We start from the raw sequence: 23,312 nt of genomic DNA on the forward strand, positions 1-23,312 counted from the left end.
GTATTCGAACCATTGCTCTAATACTAAATTTGTCATGACCCTAAAAGAATACCAATTCTAAAAATAAAAAAAAAATCGGCATGACCTCTACTAAAAAGGGTCCTACCACAACATGTTGCAATGCATAAATAAATAAATAATGTAATAGCCTCACTTAACCATAAACTAATCTATCTTGTCCCAACGCACAGTGCAAACAATATACCAATTCCCAAAATAACTATATACATATAATCAAAATCCCTTCCCTCCAATTCCTTCAATAAAAAAAAAAATATGAAAGTGCTAGCCCACTGCTTAGTCCCATACTTCTTTACAAAAAACATAATCTAATTACATTAATTTACAATCCATGAAATACAGCTAAAATCAAAATTCTGTGATACCCCCGGATTTCCGAACGCGGGTTGGCCAGGCGCACGCCCGAATACCCGAGGATATCAAAACAAATTGATAATAAACGAACACAGAGTACAAAAGAATAAAGAAGAATAAATAAAATGCAGACAAGAAACTAAAATGATAATCTAATAATAAACCTCAGAATATATTTCCATTAATTAATAAACTCTTCTGATACAACTGATCCTCCAAAATACAACTCGGGAATCCATACTGTGTGGACCCCTAGAAAATCAAACTAAACAAATGACAACAATAACTGTCTAAATCAGGAAACTGAATCATAAAGGAACTCCTATGTAGCATCGGAATAATGAAGTAGACTGATCCCTGCTCAGCACGAACAACTTCTACTCCTGACGAACACCTGAAAAATAATGGTGGGTCAGGCCCACAAACAAGTTCTACTCTACTACAGTCCAAGCAGAGATCCGATACACGTATACATCCTAGTCAATCCAACAGTAACTAGTAGTCCGTATATATATATATATACACACTAAAGGAACCTCACTAGACTATAGGGTTGTCTCAACCTAAATAGTAGGCAACATGCAAAACACACATATAGTTGGCATGAGTACCTAGACCTACCAGGGTACACAACTACACTATATCTAGCTACACATCCCTGGCGATATACGCACCCTAACCACTGATCCTGAGACTCAAGCTCATATCATGGCACCATACTTATATATATATAATCTAGTAACCATCCTGTTCAGTATAAATTAATCCTCCATAAGTCATTCAACTTGTTCAGCTGACCTGACTTGAATATAAGTAGGACTTAACATTTTAGTTAATCCATTCCCTTATATAATAAATTAATCCTCCATAAGTTATTCAACTTGTTCAGCTGACCTGACTTGAATATAAGTAGGACTTAACATTGTAGTTAATCCATTCCCTTATATAAAATAGGTAGGACTTAACTGATAAGTTAATCCGTCCCTAGAATGCCACCGTCCCATACCGATGCATTAAACCACACAATCCAACAATTAATGTAACAATTAAGGAAATACATCAAACAATCCAGAAATAACTATGATAATATGATATCAAGTTATCACAAAATAGGAATGACTTATTATTTATTTAAGCTTCCTATATCATATGTCCTACATAAACTGAATCTTATACATATGATGATATTTTATTATACCGTCAAATAAGCATTCTCCATATCCAATTCATTCTACACATTTAATGTCAATTGTTAAAACATATTAAAAGATTAAATTCATTCGTTTGTTTAAAACATTCAAATAGCAAGCATCATTATGATTGAGTCTATTTAAATTTATTTAAACCCAAACCTAGTTCCTATTTAATGTTCAGGAATCCTAGGCATGTTTCTACGTTCCATCATTTCACAGATATAAAAAAAATACATAATATAAACATATAAAAATTCACACCGGAAATCAAATCAAAATCATGCATTTATCAATTCATAACACAAGAACAAATATGAACCAATTTCATAAAACATATGTTCTAAACCAATTAAACATGCATAATTATTTAATTTTATGTGTTTAATAAAACCTGGAATTTCCTAGGCATGTACAGAAACACGAATCAAAGGGAAAGAGATAGAAGAAGAACTTGCCTTAAACTTTCGAATTGAAAGTTAAACTTCTTCTTCCTTGATCTTCTCTCTAAAGGGTTTTCTCCTCCTTCCTTCCTATTTCTCTTTCTCTCTCTAACTCTCTCTCTAGAATATATTACGTGATATATTTTCACTTATTTTTCAACCTATAGTTGTGTATTTATAGGCTAAATAATAACCATATTCCTTTTCCCAATCCAAGTCAACTTAATAAAGAAAAATAAAAAAATAAAAATATTAAAAAGGTAACTTAAAATATATTACGTATATAATCTATGTATATCCTTATTAATTAAATAAAATATATACATTAGATTATTTAGTAATACTAAAGTTACCATAATATTAAAAGGTAACTTAAAACATGTTACGTATATAATCTATCTGTATCCTCATTAAATAAATAAAATATAAATATCAGATTATATGTTACGTATAAAATATATGTATATCCTTATTATATAAATATATAAAATATATACATCAGATTATTTATTAATACTAAAGTTACTATAATATTAATAAATTACTTTCCTTTTTATATATATGTATATACATATATATCTATATATATAAATATACAACTATCCATGGGTAATTATCCATACCCATCCAACCTCCTATCCAAGTAGTCCATGGGACCCAATTAGTTAGCCCATTACCACTAACCATAACCATAAAATAAAATAAAATAAAACATTTAATCATTTAATTTACAATTAATTACAATTAATCAAATACATCATTTAAGCACACAATCTAATTAAACAAATAATACAAATAACACCTAGACAAAATACAAATAACACATAGATAAGTAGCCAATTAATCAAGTAACACTTAATTCAATTAAACACAAACAATTAGTCAAATAATCAATTAAACAATTAAAAAAAATACAATAAAAATAAATAAATAAATACCGAGACTATCCTTTTAAAATTAGGGGTATTACAAATTTCATAATTTACAACATTATACAAATTATACTAAAATTTTACAGAATAGTTAAAATTTACATTTACAAAATATTAAAGTTGTAAAACAAAAATAGCAAAATATAAAATTTCCAATCCTGTTTAAACTTCCGGTGGATAGTCATTTGCCACCTCTTTTCCATGTCCTGAAAAATATTAATAATAAGGGGTGAGCAAAATTGCTCAGTAAGTGGTGCCTAAGACATACCTCTTGTGACCCCGTGAATTCAAACAATGAATAGGAATAAAGAAATTGGAATAATAAATATAACCACAATACCACATCATTAATTCGATACCACAATTGAATATGTCATACAATGATATGTCATGCCATGCAATGTCATTCCCCAGTTCCTAAAACCATTTCCATCATCATTTTCAAACTGTTGTGAACCCATTCCATGGCAACTCCATGGCGGCACGAGAGGAGGATTGGCCACTGTTCCTAAGCCATGGCAACTCCATGGCGTCATTTGGGGCCCAGGTAACTCAACCATATTAGGGCGATCTCCCTAATCCCCTCTAAGCCTTACTAATACCGCGGTCCCTAGGCAACTCCTAGGCGGCCAGGTTTTTCACAAAATCTTTTTCAAAATTCTTTCCCAAAAATCCATTTCATTTCTTTCAAATCAATTTTTTCCATTTCTTTCCCAATGAGTGCATAAATATTTCATACATTTCAATGCCATGCCAATGGAGAAATTTATTCCTTACAAGTCAAACACTTACACTATACACGCCTCATAGAAAATTCATAAAAATATATATATATCATGCTTCTAAATCACCAAATTTAACACTTAACACACAATAGGCATGGAATTTATCATTTAGGCATGCTTTCTCATACAACATCAACTAACACATATAAACATATACTTCATTTTATACAATTAAATCATGCTAAGAAAAAAAAACAACACAAATTAGCATACTATGCAACAAATCAAGTAGAAATTCACCAAAGTGCAAGAAATTTTGCATTAAGAACCCCTACCTTAAAGGATGAGAAAACTCCTAATTCCCAAGCCCTAGATTTGAAAATTCAAGGAGGCACCAAAGCTAAAATTGTTTACATCTATGTGAAGATCTCACCGCGCTCTTCGTTTTGCTGCAAACGGCTTCCAAAAATTCCAAGTAATGAAGGAGGAATCAATGTTTAAAGTTTGAAGTAAAAAGAAAAAGAAAAAGGAAAGTGAGAGAGGGGAACCAGCGGGAGAGGAAGAGAGAATTGAGACCAAGAATGTGGTCTCATGACCACTTAACGTGGTGGTGGGTCCCACCTCCAAGATAATTTCTTTTTCCTTTAATTTTATTTTCTTTTTATACCACACACATACATATATACACATTTAATTCACAATCACTTCAAACACAATAAATAAAATAAATATGATGCAAATGGACCCAACCAAAATCCCCATATGCAACAATTCCAGTAACGGGTCCCACACGGGACCATCCGGCCCGAAAAGCGAAAAAAATGCAAAAATGACAACCTTGCATTTCAAATAGTCCTGAACTCAATGAAATGACACAATCAATTCTCAGACACAACCGGCACACTCTACATTGTCCGATAAGCAAAACGGCAAAAGACGAAAATGCCCTCGCAACGTTAAAAATTCCGAAAAATCGAAAAATGGTGAAAAATGAAAATATCACAAGAAATCCAAGATTGAAACTTTGAAGCAAAAGGAAAAAGAAAATGAAAATGAGAATGAGGGAGAGGGAGAGATTCGTAGAGAGAGAAAGAGAATGAAAGCCCAAAATGGCTTTGGCGGCCATAAAAGAAAAGAAAAGAGTGGTTGGTCCCACTCACCAAAAATATCCTACCATTTTCCATTTATATATATATAATTATTCCAATTAATTCCTAACCACATAAAATAACACACCACTATATAAATATGCACAAAATAATTATGCATGAAATGCGATGGATCCAAATATAGTCCCCGTACATAATAGTCCAGGCAGTGGGTCCCACCCGAGACCGTCCGACCTGAAAAATGAAAAAATACAAAAATGACCACATTGCATTTCTAGGAGTCCTGAACTCAAAGAAATGCACCAATCAACTCTTTGACACACCCAGCACACCTCACGATGTTTCAGCACGCAAAACGAGAAAAGACGAAAATACACTCAAAAAATCGAAAAATTCCAGAAATTGAAAAATTGTAAAATTTGGAAACATTACAAGAGTACATTGTCAAAACTGGTGCAAAGTACATATTACTAGTTGTAGAGACCATATCAATAAATATCAAAACCATGCTTCAGTCAACCAATACAATTAGTTGTCATCTTAAAGCAATCAATGTGACCCTTTTGCTATCAGATACTCTCTCCCCCGTATGAATATCATCACTTCTTATTGCAAGTGCCATGAAAGTTGCATCATCATTTATTTGTGAAGATAACCTGATCTATAATATATTTATGTTTGGGAGTACCAAATTAGTGCCTTGGATTTGAGATTTGGAGAAAGTTTGGTTCAAATTTTGTACTAAATTTTCTTCAATCTCAAATTCAAGGCGCCGATTCAGTGTCGCCAAACATAGCATTAGGTATGTTGAGTCATAAATTCAGCTTCCACCTGGCTTCAAGCAATGGCTAATATAGTTTTATCTGCAACTGAGAGATGAAAAATATGTAGACCCAAGGCTATTATACACTAGGGATCTTATATGAAGCCCAAAATCAATAAGTAGGGATGGCAACAAAGTGAGTTTGGAACAGGTTTGCCTAAATCCTATCCTATGCGGTTTATAGTTTCTGGCATGTAACAGATTTAATTTCTTCCCAAAAATAACACCTGAAGAAAATTCATGAAAAAACAGCCATTGATTGATATCCTTTAATCGATAAAGGAAATTATTCGTGAACAAATAATACAAATTAAAATAAAAAAAAAACAACAACAACAGAATGCTGACATTTTTTGAACTAGTAATGCCCTTCTGTCTCAGGCCTAGGCTACAAAGCCAGATTTGATTTTCTGAATAGTTTGAACATCAGTTTTGAAAGACTTTGCAAGTATCCCACTATCAATGCTGGTATTGAAGACGGAACTAGGAATTGACGCGGTGCCAGCACTTGCACTGCCAAATGCAGATACTGCAATGGCGGAGTTTTTTTCATCATAGTTGTATTGGTAGTGAATAAGTCCCTTGGGAAACACAAAGATGTCACCAGCCTGGAGTGTCTGAGTAAAGAGGTTGTTAGTGGTGTCGACAAACCCCACTTGAAGGTTGCCATTGAGGAGAAACAAGAGCTCAGATGCACGAGGATGGGTGTGAGGTGGATTGACAGAGCCAGCAGGGTACTGAAGAACTGCATAAGAAACACTTTGACCGTTTAAGAGCCGGGAATTCAGCCATGCTTGCTTTCAAAACCTTGAAAGTTGTCGGAAAATCTCCCCCTAGAAGAACTCTCATGCCAGTGAAGGTGAAAAAGTTGCCATCAATAATGGTGGTGTTCATTGGGACAATGAAATCAGAAAGAATGTCTGCATCCCCAGCATGTGAAATACAGAGAGTACCAAGTGCGAGTGCTAGTGTGAGTAACAATTCAAGCTTGCAACCCATGTTGACCATAAACTGATGATAATAGTTTGATGGAAATTGTATGCAAGACTTTTTAACTTGAGCCTTCAACCAAAGGATGTCAATTTATAAGCACAGCCTAAGACAAATCAAGTGAATTGGAAACTACAATGCCGTTGATTTGATGTTTCTTGTTATTGTCAATTAGAGCTGTAATCTCAACATGTTTTTGTGTTCATTATCGCTTACTAAAGAAAACACCGGTATATACTACTATGGATATTTGGATGTTGTTTAAAAGGCTACTTCTCGATATTTAAATGTTTTTTAAAAGGCTCTTTTGGCTGATTATCAGCAAGTCATTAAGAAGATTGGCTAAAAGAAGCTTTGTGAACTCAACCTTAGCCGGCATCAAACCGGCAAATGTTGTTAATTAGAAATAAAGCTCAAAAAGTCAACCCTACAAGATATGTGATCAAGTGGCAGTGTAACACCAACTGGTATTCTCTCCTTCCCGTGGTGGGCAAGTTGGGAAATGTGTGTTTGAGTACTTGCTTACCGAGCCAGTTAAGGACCAGAAGGGGCACGTCTCCCTTGGATTTTCTCTCTCTTATATTATATATATATATATATATATATATATATATATATATATATTATAATAATAATAGGGAAAATTACATATAAATGTAGTCAAAGTTTCATATTTACTTATAGGCTGAGTCAAAATTCCATATTTCTCTAAAATGGATTGCTGAGGTGGTACATGGTTTTTTACTATTTAGAAATTGTGGTGCCTAAAATACCCTTCCGCGAAGGTACTACTTTTTCTTCGAAGGTACTACTTTTTTGAACTGAAAGTATTACTTTTTGGTGTTTAGGTACCATGTTTTTTAAACACCCGCGAAGGTACTACTTTTTCTCCGAAGGTACTACTTTTTAAAACTGAAGGTATTATTTTTTTGAACTGAAGGTACTACTTTTTTGTTAGGGAAGGGCATTTTAGGTACCACAATTTTCTAAACAGTAAAAAACCATGTGTCACCTCAGCAATCCATTTTAGAGAAATGTGAAACTTTGACTCAGTCTCTAAGTAAATATGGAACTTTAACTCCATTTATACGTAATTTTCCCATAATAATATATATGTCTTTTTAATGAAAATATGGAACGTGCCCCCTTGAATTTTCGCATTCTTAGTAGAATTATATATATGTTTCATATTTAGTTCTCCTAAATTGTTTCCTTAATCCTTATATTCTATATTTGTAAATTAATTTCATTCCAAAAATATCATTATCTCAATCTTTCTCTTATCAATATATATATATATATATATATATATATACTAAAAAATATTGATTTATATGCATGATGATGAACCTTGTGGGTTGCTGGGTTGGCTTGTTAATAAAATCTTGCTCACTGAAATTAATAAAAAATTAGGGGCCGTTATATGTCTTTCTTCTTTACCACCAACACCATATTCACTAGCAGAGAGACCCTTACAGCAGCAGGTTTTCATTTCATCTGTTCAAAACTCCAGCAGTTCAGTTGCAAAATCGTGTTTTAGTGACCACCAATCAACACAATTAGTTGTCATCCTAAAGCAATCAGTGAGCCCCTCCCTTTCTCCATTCCTGAATAATTCTTTTTATTGCCAGTATCATGAATCTTGCGGTATCATCTATTCGTGAACATGTCCAAATTTAGAATAAACCTAGGCTGCATATGTACTAAAACTCGGTTCCACCTGGCTTGAGCAAAGGCTGATATAGTTTTTAAAAAATATAACTTGGACACAAAAATAATATAAATTAATGTTAGAAGAAAATTATGGAGAAGAAATGTAAAGAAATAACCATTATTAGAAAATCAAATTTCGTTTATCAATTGTTATAATTTTCAAAAAATCTAATTTTTGAAGAAGAAAATTAAGTAGATTCCACAATTCAACAACATAATGAATTTAACTCAATTTTTAACCAAAAAAAAAATCAATAAGATTATTATTGAGTTATTAAACAAGATACAAATAATTATAAAATTTGTTATTTAGAAAGTAATAAGTAAAAGTATAAAGATAATATTATTATTGTTATTAAGAGTCTCACAATACTTTACTTTATCTTCTTTCCAAATTAATATTCCAAGGACTTACCAATAAAGTTTGTTATATAATTTTAGATATTTTTCTTGTAAATAACAATTTACAAAAATGTTTGACAAAGAATGTTTCATGCATTTTTACCAAACATGAGGGAACATTAATTATTTTATTCTTTTTCTTTTTCTCTCTTGAATTAATATTATAGATAGGGTATGTGTATATATAAATAAAATAACAATGTGTTGGGATAACAACTATAATAATTATTTACCAAAAAAAAAAATGACTATAATAATAATGCGTTTAAAATTTTGTTTCATAATATTTGAGCTTTTAAAAATATAGTTAAAAGAGTGCGAGTTGAAAAATATTTAAATTTCAAGGAGACACAAATTAAATTTATTTTCAAACTTTTTATTTTGGGTCAATATATGTGTTTTGAAAAAGATTGGGGGGCCAATTGAAAATTTTAATCAATTTTAGGGACAAAATCTACAAATTAATTAATATTTAGGAGCTATTAATAGAATTTTCAAAAAATTGATTGGTCAATATATCAGTTAAAAATATTGGGGGGTGCCAATTGAAATTTCTAATAGATTTAGACATAAAACTTATAAATTAATTAACAATTAAGAGGTAATAAAAAAATTTCTATTTATGAAAATAAATAAATAAATTTTCAAAAATTTTCGGGGGGTCCATGGCCCGTCCTGGATCCCTCTAGCTTTGCCCTTGCCATGGTGGTCACTGTTATCGACGTTCCGGCATCAAGAGAGAAGAGGCGACCAAAGTGCAGGGCCGGCTCCAACCTTAGGCGAGTTAGGCGGTTGCCTAAGGCCCCAGCCAATAAGAAAACTCCATAATTTTTTATTTCTGTATATATTATAACTTTCCTAAAACAATTATAGTATTTTTTTGTTCAATTATCAAACTTCAACGTATAGAGAAATTTGACAATTGACCTAAAAGATTTCTATTTTTTATTTTTTTTGAGGGCCCCCAATTTTTTTTTCTTTATACATTAGAACTTACCTAAATATTTTATTTTCTTATATCATTAAACCTTTACAAATACAAAATTTAATAGTGTGCGCAAAATATTTCTATCTTTGTATTATTATTATTATTATTTTCTCTCTCTCATCCTCATTACATCAGCATATATACACACATATTAAAATTAAATATTAAATATATATTTAAGTGAAAATTTGTGAAACTTTCTATATTTTTCTAAGACTCCTATTAATTTTTATTTTCTCTTTTTTTTTTTTATTCCTCACATATTTTTTCTCCTCTCATTCTAATATTTTTTTTTCTTCTTCTCCATAGTTACAATTTATAATCTCACAATCTCACCCCAGAAGAAGATTTTGAATATACTTATATTCTATTAAAGAATTTATTAGAGCATTAGACTAAATTATTTGAAATCAGTTTTTATTATTCTATAACTTAAATTAGTTTATAGTTTTATTAATTTTTGTTATCATAAAATTATATATTTTGTTTATAATTTTTATTTATATTGTTAAATACGACTATTAGAAAATACATTGCTAATTAATTAACGATGATGGATTTAAAAAACACTAAACAAATAATTAGTTGACATAAATATATGAATAGATTTAATTAAAAGGCCACATTATTTTTTTTCGCCTAAGGCCTCATATTGTATTGAGCCGCCCTTGCCAAAGTGATTACCGGTGATGAGGAACCATTAATGGCCTCTCTGTCTCTCCTCTTTTCCGAAATTAATGAATAAGAAGAAAATAAATGAAATAAAAAAGGAAAAGAAAAGGCCGGTAGAGAAAACTAGTGGTATACATGATGAGAAATATATATATATATATATATATATATATATATATATATATATAAATTTTAGGTAATATGAATTTTATTAGGTAATTTGTAATTTGAATTTTATTAGATAATTTGAAATTTATTATAATTTTTAATTTACAATAGAAATTCAATTATATTAATTTTTAAATAAATTTTAAAATAGAAATTCAATTATACTAATTATACATTAGATTGAAATTGATATAAAAATTTATTATATGGAGTTTGTTGTTTTTGGAAGACCCTAGGTTATATTTTATTTTTTTTTAAATATGTAATTTGTGTTAGAATTTTATAGAAATTATTTTATTTTATTTAGATATATCTTTGTAAAATTAGATTTTCTTTTATTAAAAACTCATAAAAAATAGATAAATACAAGGGTTATATACTTATATATGATAGAGTTCTCTTTTTGTATTAATTAATAAATATTTTTTATATTAAAAAATAAATATTGAAATGTTCAAATTCTTTAACATTTATATTTTATTTATATCTATTATTATATTATTATATATTTTCTTTAAATATATCCTTGTCTAATGTGATAGAGTTATAGAAATTGTTTTATTTTCTTTAAATATATCCTTATTTAGTTAGATTTTATTTTATTAGAAAACTCATAATAAATAGATAAATACAAGTTATACGTGATAGTGTTTTAAAGAAAATAAAATACTTAATTTGTGGTAAAGTTTTGGTAATTTGTATTAGAGTTTTATAAAAACTATTTAAATATATCCTTATCTAATGTGATAGAATTTCATGAAAAATAAAAATAGGTAATTTGTGGTAGAATTTTATATAAATTATTAATTTTCTTTAAATATATATATCCTTGTCTAATTAGATTTTTTTTTGATAAAAAACTCATAATAAAAGATAATTTGTGGTAGAGTTTTAGAAAAATTATTTTATTTTTTATACCAATTATTAAATATTTTTTATATTAATAATTCTTTTCTAGTTATATTATATTTTATTAAAAAATTCATAATAAATACATAAATAGGTAATTTTTATTAGAATTTTATATAAACTCTTTTAAAAATATATTTTATTTTCTTTAAATATATTGTTGTCTAATTAGATTTCCTTCATAAAAACACTCACAATAAATAGATAGAAACAAGTTATATGTGATAAAGTTTTAAAGAAAATAAAATAGATAATTTGTTGTAGAGTTTTATAGAAATTATTATATTCTCTGAAAATCTATTTATAATAAATAAATAGGTAATTTGTGTTACAGATTAATAGAAATTTTGTAAAAAACACTTTTTACATCAATTAATAAATATTTTTTTATATTAATAATTCTTGTCTTATTAAATTTCCTTTTTTTTTAAAAAAAAACTCATAATAAATAGGTAATTTGTGTTAGAGTTTTATAGAAACTCTTTTCCAACCTCTTTTTATATTAATTAATAAATATTTTTTTATCTTAATAATGCTTGTCTAATTAGATTTTCTTTTATTAAAAAAACTCATAATAAATAGTTAAATAGGTAATTTGTGATATAGTTTTATAGAAACTCTTTTAAAAACTCTTTTTAGATCAATTAATAAATAATTGTTTATATTAATAATACTTGTCTAATTAGATCTCCTTTTATTACAAAAAAACACTTAATAAATATATAAATAGAAAATTTAAATTAAAATTTTATAGAAACTCTTTAAATATTATATCTTTGTCTACAGTGATAGAGTTTTATTGAAAATAAAATTTGTGATTTGTGATAAAGTTTTAAAAAAATTGTTTTATTTTCTTTAAATATATCCTTGTCTAATTAGATTTAATTTTATTAAGAAACTAATAATAAAAGTTAACTTGTGGTAGAGTTTTAGAAAAATTCTTTCATTTTATATATCAATTAATAAATATTTTTTATATTAATAATTCTACTCTAATTAGATTTTCTTTTATTAAAAAATTCATAATAATAAATAGATAAATAGATTAACTTAAATTTTATTAGATAGATTTTAGAGTTTGATTGACATTTTTTTTTTTTTTCTATAAAAACTCTTTGCTAGCTTATCAATTAATAAATATTTTTTTTTATAAAAATAGGTAGTTAAATACTGAAACTCTTTGCACATGTAATAATACTATAGATAAAATTTTTTTATATTAATTAATAAATATTTTTTTATATAAATAAATAAATACTTAAACACCTTGACACAACTTCTGTATTTTACTCAAAAAATTAGGTTTTCTTTTATTAAAAAATTCATAATAACAAATAGGTTAATTTGAATTTTATTAGGTAGATTTTAGAGGTTTATAAAAGTTTTTTTTCTATAAAAACTCTTTTCATATCAACTAATAAATATTTTTTAATATAAATAAATAAGTACTGAAATACTGAAACTCTTTCCACATTTAATAAATATTTTTTAAATAAATAAATAAATACTGAAACTTTAGATTTACTTTTAATAAAAAATTCATAAAAATAAATAGATAAATAGGTTAATTTGAATTTTATTAGGTAGATTTTAGAGTTTTATAGAGTTTTTTTTTTCTTTTATTTATTTATTTTTATAATAACTTTTTTAATATAAATTAATAAATATTTTTTATATAAATAAATAAATACTAAAATACTGAAACTCTTTGCACATTTAATATTTTATTTTCTTTAAATATATCCTTGTCTAATTAAATTTAATTTTATTAAGAAACTCATAATAAAAGTTAATTTGTGGTAAAGTTTTAGAAAAATTATTTTATTTTATATATCAATTAATAAGTTTTTTTTATATTAATAATTCTTGTCTAATTCAATTTTCTTTTATTAAAAAATTCATAATAATAAATAGATAAATATGTTAATTTAAATTTTATTAGATAGATTTTGGAGTTTGATAGAGTTTTTTTTTTTTTTTTTTAAATATATATATATATATATATATACTTTTCATATCAATTAATAAATATATTTTTTTATAAATAGATACTTAAATACGAAAACTCTTTGTATATTTAATAGTAGTATAGATAAAATCTTTTTTTATATTAATTAATAAATATTTTTTTATATAATTAAATAAATAAACAGTTTGGTAGAACTTCTGTATCTTACTCTGAAAATTAGATTTTCTTTTATTAAAAATTTGTAATTTGTAATACGTGTTAGAGTATGATAGAAAATATTTTAAAACTCTTTTTACATGAATTAATAAATATTTTTATATTTTAATAATTCCTATCTAATTAGATTAGCTTTTATTAAAAAAAAAAAAAAAAACTCATAACAAAAGGTAATTTGTGGACGAATTTTAGAAAAATTATTTTATTTTTTATATCAATTAAAAATATTTTTTATATTAATAATTCTTGTCTACTTAGATTTTCTTTTATTAAAAAATTTATAATAAATAAATAGGTAATTGGTGTTAGAGTTTAATATAAACTCCTTTAAAAACTCTTTTTTATATCAATTAATAAATATTTTTTATTTTAATAATTATTATCTAATTACATTTAGTTTCATTAAAAAACTAATAATAAATAGATAAATATGTAATTTGTGTAGAGTTTTTTAAAAACTCTTTTAAAACCTCTTTTTGTATTAGTTGATAAATAATTTTTTATATTAATAATACTTATTTAATTAGGTTTCTTTTTATTAAAAAAACTCATAATAAATAGATAAGCAGGTAATTTGTGTTAGAGTTTTATAGAAACTTTTTTGATAGAGTTTTATGGAAAATAAAATAGGGAATTTGTACTAAAGTTTTATAGAAATTATTTTATTTTCTTTAAATATATACTGTCTAATTAGATTTAATTTTATTAAGAAACTCATAGTAGAGTTATAAAAAAACTTATTTTCTTTTATATATCAATTAATAAATATTTTTTATATTAATAATTCTTGTCTAATTAGATTTATTTTATTAAAAAATTGATAATAATAAATAGATAAATAGGTTAATTTAAATTTTATTATGTAGATTTTAGTGTTTTATCATATTATTTAAGAAATATTTTTTTACATAAATAAATAAATACTGAAACTCTTTGACAGAGCTTCTGTATTTTACTTTGGAATTCAACTCTTTTTATATCAATTAATAAATATTTTTTATCTAAATAAATAAATACTGAAACTCTTTGGCAGAACTTTTGTATTTTACTCTGAAAATCTAGATTTCTAGAATTCTAAATTTCTGTACCCCTTCCTCCTTTCTCCATGCCTCTATTTATAGGTTTCTTGGATGAATAGGATAATGACATGTGTCCTTTTCTGATAATGACATAATCATAACTGGGCCGGGTCGGTTATATTGTAATAATTATCCATAAAAAATAACTAAAAATAAGAGTTTTATATAGAAAATGATTGATTTTATTAGGTAATGTTTAGATTTTTATAAAAATTATAATTCTCCATAAAAAAAAAACTAAAAATAAGAGTTTTATATAAAATGTGATTGGTTTTATTTGGTAAATTAGATTTTCTTTTATTAAAAAACTTTTAATAAATAAATAAATAGGTAATTTGTGTTAGAGTTTAATATAAACTCTTTTTATATCAATTAATAAATATTTTTTATTTTAATAATTCTTGTCTAATTAGATTTAATTTTAGTACAAAAACTCAAAATAAATAAATAAATAGGTAATTTGTGTTTTAAAAACTCTTTAAAAACCTCATTTTGTATCAGTTAATAAATAATTTTTTATATTAATAATACTTGTCTAATTAGGTTTCCTTTTATTAAAAAAAACTCATGATAAATTGATAAATTGGTAATTTGTATTAGAATTTTATACAAACTCTTTAAACACATTAACAGAGCTTTTGTATTTTACTCTGAAATTCAACTCAATTAATAATTTTTTTTTAATAAATAAATAAATACTGAAACTCTTTGGCAGAACTTCTGTATTTTACTCTAGAATTCTAGATTTCTAGAATTCACAATTTCTGTACCCCTTCCTCCATGCCTCTATTTATAGGCTTCTTGGATGAATAGGATGATAACATGTGTCCTTTTCTAATAATGACATAATCATAATTGGGCCGGGCCGGGCCGGTTATATTGTGATAATTATTTATAAAAAAAATAACTAAAAATAAGAGTTTTATATAGAATGTGATTGATTTTATTAGGTAATTTTTAAAGTTTTATAGAAACTATTTCTACAAAAACTATTTTTATATCAATTAATAAATATTTTTTATATAAATAAATAAATACTGAGATACTGAAATACTGAAACACTAAAATACTTTACACATCTAATAATAGTATAGATATAGATATATAGAAAATAAAATAAAATAAAATAAAGGAAAAAAAAATTCTTTGCCGGCGGTAATAAAGAAGAAAAGGAAATTAGAAAATAAAATAAAAAAGAAAAGAAAAAGAAAAAGATATAGAAAAGGTGGAGAAAACTGGTGGTGTACTGATGAGAAATATATAATTATAAAGAATAATTTTAAAAAATAATTATAATTTAGTTGGTGCACATAATGAGAAATATATATATATATATATATATATATATATAAAGAATAATTTTAAATTGGAGGTGGTTCTACATGATGATGATGATATATATATACATATATATATATATATAAAGAATAATTATAAATTTATATAATAAAAGTCAAAGGTTATTCAAGTCATTTCAACACTTTTTTAAGTTAACATATAGTTAGAAGGGTAGTAATGTCATTTTACATACAAAAAATGTATCTGACACATGAAAAATAACTTTTGGGGTGTAAGTGAAAAACGAAACAAATATTTTTGTAACATGAGTAATAGTTATTTCGAAAGATATTTTAATGTGATATTTGGCCAAACCAGAGGAAGTGCTAGTGAAATAACCCTTAAAATAATTAGAATGAAACACACATTTATTGGTTGAAATATGTAAGTAAATCACATACATACATACATACATATATATATATATATATATATATATATATATATATATATATAGTATATAATTATATGTGTATGCATAGCGGAGAATTCTTAATCTGTTTAATGGAGTCACTTGTTAATTTCTTTCTTTCTTTGATTGTTTTTGTTGGGACGCTTATTGGGTACTTTGTAATATCAGAGCTACTTAGAATTGTAGTTTGAGTTGTGATACTCACACCGAACACTTGTAGTAAATTGTCTAATTGAATAAATTTTTAATTGACTATTTTTACCAAATACAACTAAGTAGAGGGTTCTATTTCCTTATTTATAATATAATTGGCCAATTAAAAGAGTATGTTTAGCAATTGACTATAATTATTCGGTGCAAAAATCATTTCCCTTGTAGATTTGTATTGCTTTTACGCATTGAGTTTTCATTATTTGACATATCTTCTAATAATTGTTATTTGAAAAGAACTTTTAACCACCCTAAAGGTCAACATAAATTTTATTAAGGGTTTAAATAAAAAAAACTCTACTACTTTCATTTTTGATCATAATACTCTATCACTTTATAAAAACCCCAATAATATTACACCGTTGCCACTTTTTCCCAATTCTGTCAACAAACCGTTATGAGTTTATGAAATGACTAGATTACCCTTATGTTATTCCACTTTATTTAAAAACAAAAAAAAAAATTTCATATTTTACAAATTACAATATTATCCTCCTTGTAAATGGGTCCACTGCATTGTAACTAAGCAACCAAAAAACTCTCTTTCTCTCTCTTATTTGTAGAATTGATTATATATATATATATATATTTATTTATTTATTTATTGTATATATAACTCCCCTAAAAGTAACAGTTCAAGTTCTTCCTATCATCCTTCCCTTAGTGCTCTTCGGGTACAAAGGACTAGACAGGAATTTGCATATAGAGGAAAGAATTCTAATAACCGAGTCCTACCAAAGATTCATGTTACGTAAGTGGGCCAACAGTGATCTTTGCCTATTTTGAGCTTTGCCCTTTGTTTGTTCTATCGTGTTTCCAATTAATTGCCAATCAACAACAGGATCTATATGATAAGATCTAAGCGAACACATTCTTCAGGAGAAATTAATTTCCCAAATGAAAAAACTTTTTTTTTCCGGTAGAAATTTTCCTAAAGGTCCGTTTGGATGGAAAGTGAAAGTAAAAGTGAAAGAAAGTAAAGGAAAGAAAAAGAAAATCAAGTTTTTATTATGTATTTGGTTAGCAAGAAAATTTTTCAAGAAAGTTGTGAGAAAATATTGTTTTGTGAGTTTGGAAAAAATAAAAGTGAAAAGAAAGTGATTATAGTTCCCAAAACTACCCTTTTAATTATAAGATTACTTTGTACTCTTTTGAGAAACTATCATATCTCCAGAATTAGGAACAAAATTAAAATTTTAAGTTCAAAGATAAATTAATGGTCATTGTTTAATAATTAGATATATGTGATTATAGGTACAAGTTTAATTAATAAAAAATTTTGATCCGAAAATTCTTGAGGATAAAAGGTTGAAATTAATATATATATAGTTTTAGTCAAAAATAAAAAATAAATAAATAATAAAAACACTTCAGCCTAATAGAAATAAAATATTTGTAACTAAATTAGTTTGGTACATATAATATACGTAGAGTTAAAACAAAATTAATTTGGTATATCTAATATACGTAGAGTTAAAACTAAGAAGTTTGATACATTTCAGTAGTTGAGTCCTAAAGTCATGAGAAGTCTATGTATAAAAATATATATATATATATATATATATATATATATATATATATATATATATATGAATTAAATTATAATTTAAAAACTTGTATACAAAAGACACTAATCTAGTTTTTTATCCAACACTTTGGTACTAAATACTCATATATATATATATATATATATCACTCTCAATCATTATTAATTGTGGAACAAAAAAATAAAATAAAATAAAATTTTAATTTTGATATAAAACTATATACAATTAAATTAGTATTTACATGATCCTATAAGCAATTTACAAAAGAATGAAGCTAACTTGTTATAGAAGTTTGTGGAGAAAGTGAGGAGGGTGATATGGGCATAATAGGAAGCTAAAATGTGAATGCACCACTTTCATAGGAAAGTAAAATTTCCCTATGTTTTATGTCAGAAAATTTTTGAGAAAAATTAAGCAGTTACATGAAAATTACTTTCTTGAAAATTTTCTCTTTCACGCTAACTAAACTTCTAAAAAAGTTAAATATTTTCCTTTTATTTTCCTTTCTAGCTATTTCATGCTAACCAAAGAAACCCTAACGAAAAGGCTTGGTCTCTTTCTTTCTAGCTTTATTTTCTCTCTTTAGAATCAGAGGAAACAAACACATGCCCACTACTCAAGCTATTTCTCTCTCCTCTCTCTTGGGTTTCTTCCTCACTGTAGACACTAAAATTTTAATGGATTTTTGTTGTGACAAATTGACCCATCAAATATGGGTTTAATGTTTAATTAAATTATTTAATTGGCCTAAACTTGGTCCACTTAAATTATTTAATTAGCTCAGCCCAGATGATTAAATCAAAAGATAATTATTCTTAATAAAATATATTTGGAATAATTATTTTTATGGATAATTATCACAATATACGTATAGTTATCACAATATAACCGGCTCGGCCCAGTTATAATTTTGTCCTTATCAAGAGAGAACATGTGTCATCATCCTATGAATCCAAGAAGCCTATAAGTAAAGGCATGGAGGAAAGAGGGAGGGGTCCAGAAATTGAGAAACTCATAAATCCAAAGGGTCAGAAATCCAGAATTCTAGAGAGAAATACAGAAGCTTTGCCAACATTCATCCCTAACACCCAAACTTGCTTGAAGGCGAAGAGTAACAAGCACATCAAATCGTGTCGTTCTTTCTCAAATTTAACAAAGAACAACAAGCACCTCCAAAGTCGTGTCGTTCTTTCTCAAATTCAACAAAGAACAACAAACACATCCAAAGTTGTATCGTTCTTCCTCAAATTTAATAAAGAACAACAAGCACATCAAAATCGTGTCGTTCTTTTCCTGCGATTCAATAAGTTCAAAGAATCATCAAATAACACTATTCGAGATCAAGCTTCGTCAGCCCTCGATCAAAAATCATCGGCGATCTTCTTCAACTACAAATACTTAAAGAAGATTGTCAACAACTTGATTTAAGATCAAACTCCAACAACCCTTAAATCCAACAAACAAAAGAGATCAAATCAGATGATATTTTCTTTCTTTTATAAAGAATATTTCAGAGGATTGTACTTCAATTTCATAAATTAATAAATTACTATTTGCTCCCTATTTTTCTCTTTATTTGCAGACTACAAAATATGTGTGAGTAAATTTTTGGCACGCCCGATGGGACCTCCTCTGCCTCTCATCTCTTTCTTTTACATCAAATCCTCAACAAATTCATCGTCAGATTCTATGACTTCCAACAAGATTAAGACGAAGAGCAAGAATCCCCCAAGGACATCGTAGTCGTGATGGACAACTTCATTACCACCACAAAAGGTGACAAGAAGGTTGCAACTTCGTCAAGTAGTACAAACGTCTCTACAAGTTCAATGATGTACAGTATGGTCAAAGCATCCGTTCTTGCCAAAAGACAGCACGATGCAATAAGAGTCGATTCCGCCAATTCCCAAGCCTTAGATTTGAAAATTCAAGGAGGCACCAAAGCTGAAATTGTTTACATTTATCTGAAGATCTCGCCGCGCTCTTCGTTTTGCCGCAAACGGCTTCCAAAAATTCCAAGTAATGAAGGAATAATCAATGTTTAAAGTTTGAAGTAAAAAGAAAAAGAAAAAGGAAAATGAGAGAGTGAGAGAGGGGAACCAGTGGGAGAGGAAGAGAGAATTGAGACCAAGAATTTGGTCTCATGACCACTTAAAGTGGTGGCGGGTCCCACCTCCAAGATAATTTTTTTTTCCTTTAATTTTATTTTCTTTTTATACCACACACATACATATATACACATTTAAATCACAATCACTTTAAACACAATAAATAAAATAAATATGATGCAAATGGACCCAACTAAAATCCCTCTATGTAACAATTCAGGTAGCGGGTCCCACACGGGACCATCCGGCCTGAAAAGCGAAAAAAGGCAAAAATGACAACATTGCATTTCAAAGAGTCCTGAACTCAATGAAATGCCCCAATCAATTCTCAGACACAACCGGCACACTCCACAGTGTCCGGTACACAAAACGGCAAATGATGAAAATACCCTCACAACGTTAAAAATTCCGAAAAATAGAAAAATGGTGAAAAATGGAAACATCACAAGAAAATCAAAGATTGAAACTTTGAAGCAAAAGGAAAAAGAAACTGAAAATGAGAACTAAGGAGACGGAGAGATTCGTAGAGAGATAGAATGAAAGCCAAAAATGGCTTTGGCGGCCATAAAAGAAAAGAAAAGAGTGGTGGGTCCCACTCACCAAAAATATCCTACCATTTTCCATTTATATATATATAATTATTCCAATTAATTCCTAACCACATAAAATAACACACCACTATATAAATATGCACAAAATAATTATGCATGAAATGCGATGGATCCAAAATATAGTCCCCGTGCATAATAGCCCTGGCAACGGGTCCTACCCGTGACCGTCCGGTCTAAAAAATGAAAAAATGTAAAAATAACCACCATTGCATTTTTAGGAGTCCTGGATTCAAAGAAATGCACCAATAAACTCTCGGACACACCCAGCACACTCCACGGTGTCCGACACGCAAAACGAGGAAACACAAAAATACCCTCGAAAAATCAAAAACTTCCGAAAATTGAAAAATTGTAAAATGTAGAAACATTACAAGAGTACATTGTAAAAACTAGTGCAAAGTACATATTACTGGTTGTAGAGACCATATCAATAAATATCAAAACCATGCTTCAGTCAACCAACACAATTAGTTGTCATCTTAAAGCAATCAGTGTGAACCTTTTGCTATCAGATACTCTCTCCCGCATATGAATATAATCACTTCTTATTGCAAATGCCATGAAACTTTCATCATCATTTATTTGTGAATACGAACTGATTTATAATATATTTATGTTTAGGAGTACCAAATTGGTGCCTTGGATTTGAGATTTGGAGAAAGTTTGGTTCAAATTTTGTACTAAATTTTCTTCAATCTCAAATTCAAGGCACCGATTCAGTGCCGCCAAACATAGCATTAGGTATGTTGAGTCATAAATTCAGCTTCCACCTAGTTCAAGCAATGGCTAATATAGTTTTGATTGCAACTGAGAGAAGAAAAATATGTAGACCCAAGGCTATTATACACTAGGGATCTTATATGAAGCCCAAAATCAATACGTATGGATGGCAACAAAGTGAGTTTGGAACAGGTTTGCCTAAATCCTATCGTGCGCGATTTATAGTTTCTGGCATGTAACAGATTTAATTTCTTCCCAAAAATAACACCTGAAGAAAATTCTTGCAAAAACAGCCATTGATTGATATCCTTCAATTGATAAAGGAAATTATTCACGAAACAAATAATACATAAAATTTATTAAAAAAAAAAAAAAAAACCCAGAATGCTGACATTTTTTGAACTAGTAATGCCCTTCTGGCTCAGGCCTAGGCTACAAAGCCAGATTTGATTTTCTGAATAGTTTCAACATCAGTTTTGAAAGACTTTGCAAGTATCCCACTATCAATGCTGGTATTGAAGACGGAACTAGGAATTGATGCGGTTCCAGCACTTGCACTGCCAAATGCAGATACTGCAATGGCGGAGTTTTTTTCATCATAGTTGTATTGGTAGTGAATAAGTCCCTTGGGAAACACAAAGATGTCACCAGCCTGGAGTGTCTGAGTAAAGAGCTTGTTAGTGGTGTCGACAAACCCCACTTGAAGGTTGCCATTGAGGAGAAACAAGAGCTCAGATGCACGAGGATGGGTGTGAGGTGGATTGACAGAGCCAGCAGGGTACTGAAGAACTGCATAAGAAACACTTTGACCGTTAAGAGCCGGGAATTCAGCCATGCTTGCTTTCAAAACCTTGAAAGTTGTCGGAAAATCTCCCCCTAGAAGAACTCTCATGCCAGTGAAGGTGAAAAAGTTGCCATCAATAATGGTGGTGTTCATTGGGACAATGAAATCAGAAAGAATGTCTGCATCCCCAGCATGTGAAATACAGAGAGTACCAAGTGAGAGTGCTAGTGTGAGTAACAATTCAAGCTTGCAACCCATGTTGACCATAAACTGATGATAATAGTTTGATGGAAATTGTATGCAAGACTTTTTAACTTGAGCCTTCAACCAAAGGATGTCAATTTATAAGCACAGCCTAAGACAAATCAAGTGAATTGGAAACTACAATGCCGTTGATTTGATGTTTCTTGTTATTGTCAATTAGAGCTGTAATCTCAACATGTTTTTGTGTTCATTATCGTTTACTAAAGAAAACACCAGTATATACTACTATGGATATTTGGATGTTGTTTAAAAGGCTACTTCTCGATATTTAAATGTTTTTAAAAAGGCTCTTTTGGCTGATTATCAGCAAGTCATTAAGAAGATTGGCTAAAACAAGCTTTGTGAACTAAACCTTAGCCGGCATCAAACCGGCAAATGTTGTTAATTAGAAATAAAGCTCAAAAAGTCAACCCTACAAGATATGTGATCAAGTGGCAGTGTAACACCAAATGGTATTATCTCTCCTCCCGGTAGTGGGCAAGTTGTGAAATGTGTGTTTGAGTACTTGCTTACGGAGCCGGTAAAGGACCAAAAGGGGCACGTGTACCCCCAGATTTTCTCCCTCTTATATTCTATATATATATATATATATATATATATATATATATATATATA

At 28.0% G+C, this 23,312-nt stretch overlaps 1 protein-coding gene and 1 pseudogene across 1 annotated transcript; both read right to left on the minus strand.

The window, feature by feature from the left end:
* Positions 1-5,980: 5,980 nt before the first annotated feature.
* Positions 5,981-6,596, minus strand: LOC132314236 (germin-like protein 9-3; annotated as a pseudogene).
* A 15,164-nt stretch (positions 6,597-21,760) lies between these two features.
* Positions 21,761-22,691, minus strand: LOC132314237 (germin-like protein 9-3). The gene has a single exon (XM_059813123.1). It carries the CDS (start codon positions 22,689-22,691, stop codon positions 22,077-22,079), a length of 615 nt encoding a protein of 204 aa, XP_059669106.1. The 3' UTR covers positions 21,761-22,076.
* Positions 22,692-23,312: the final 621 nt, after the last annotated feature.

This window comes from Cornus florida, unplaced genomic scaffold (genome assembly GCF_030987335.1).
Source record: "Cornus florida cultivar Cherokee Brave unplaced genomic scaffold, ASM3098733v1 CherokeeBrave_3.0.0_Hap2_Chr06, whole genome shotgun sequence".
NCBI classification, from domain to species: Eukaryota; Viridiplantae; Streptophyta; class Magnoliopsida; order Cornales; family Cornaceae; genus Cornus; species Cornus florida.

What these genes read in the sequence shown, in the direction of transcription:
- LOC132314237 (XM_059813123.1), bottom strand. Translation starts at nt 22,691, where the DNA reads ATGGGTTGCAAGCTTGAATTGTTACTCACACTAGCACTCTCACTTGGT.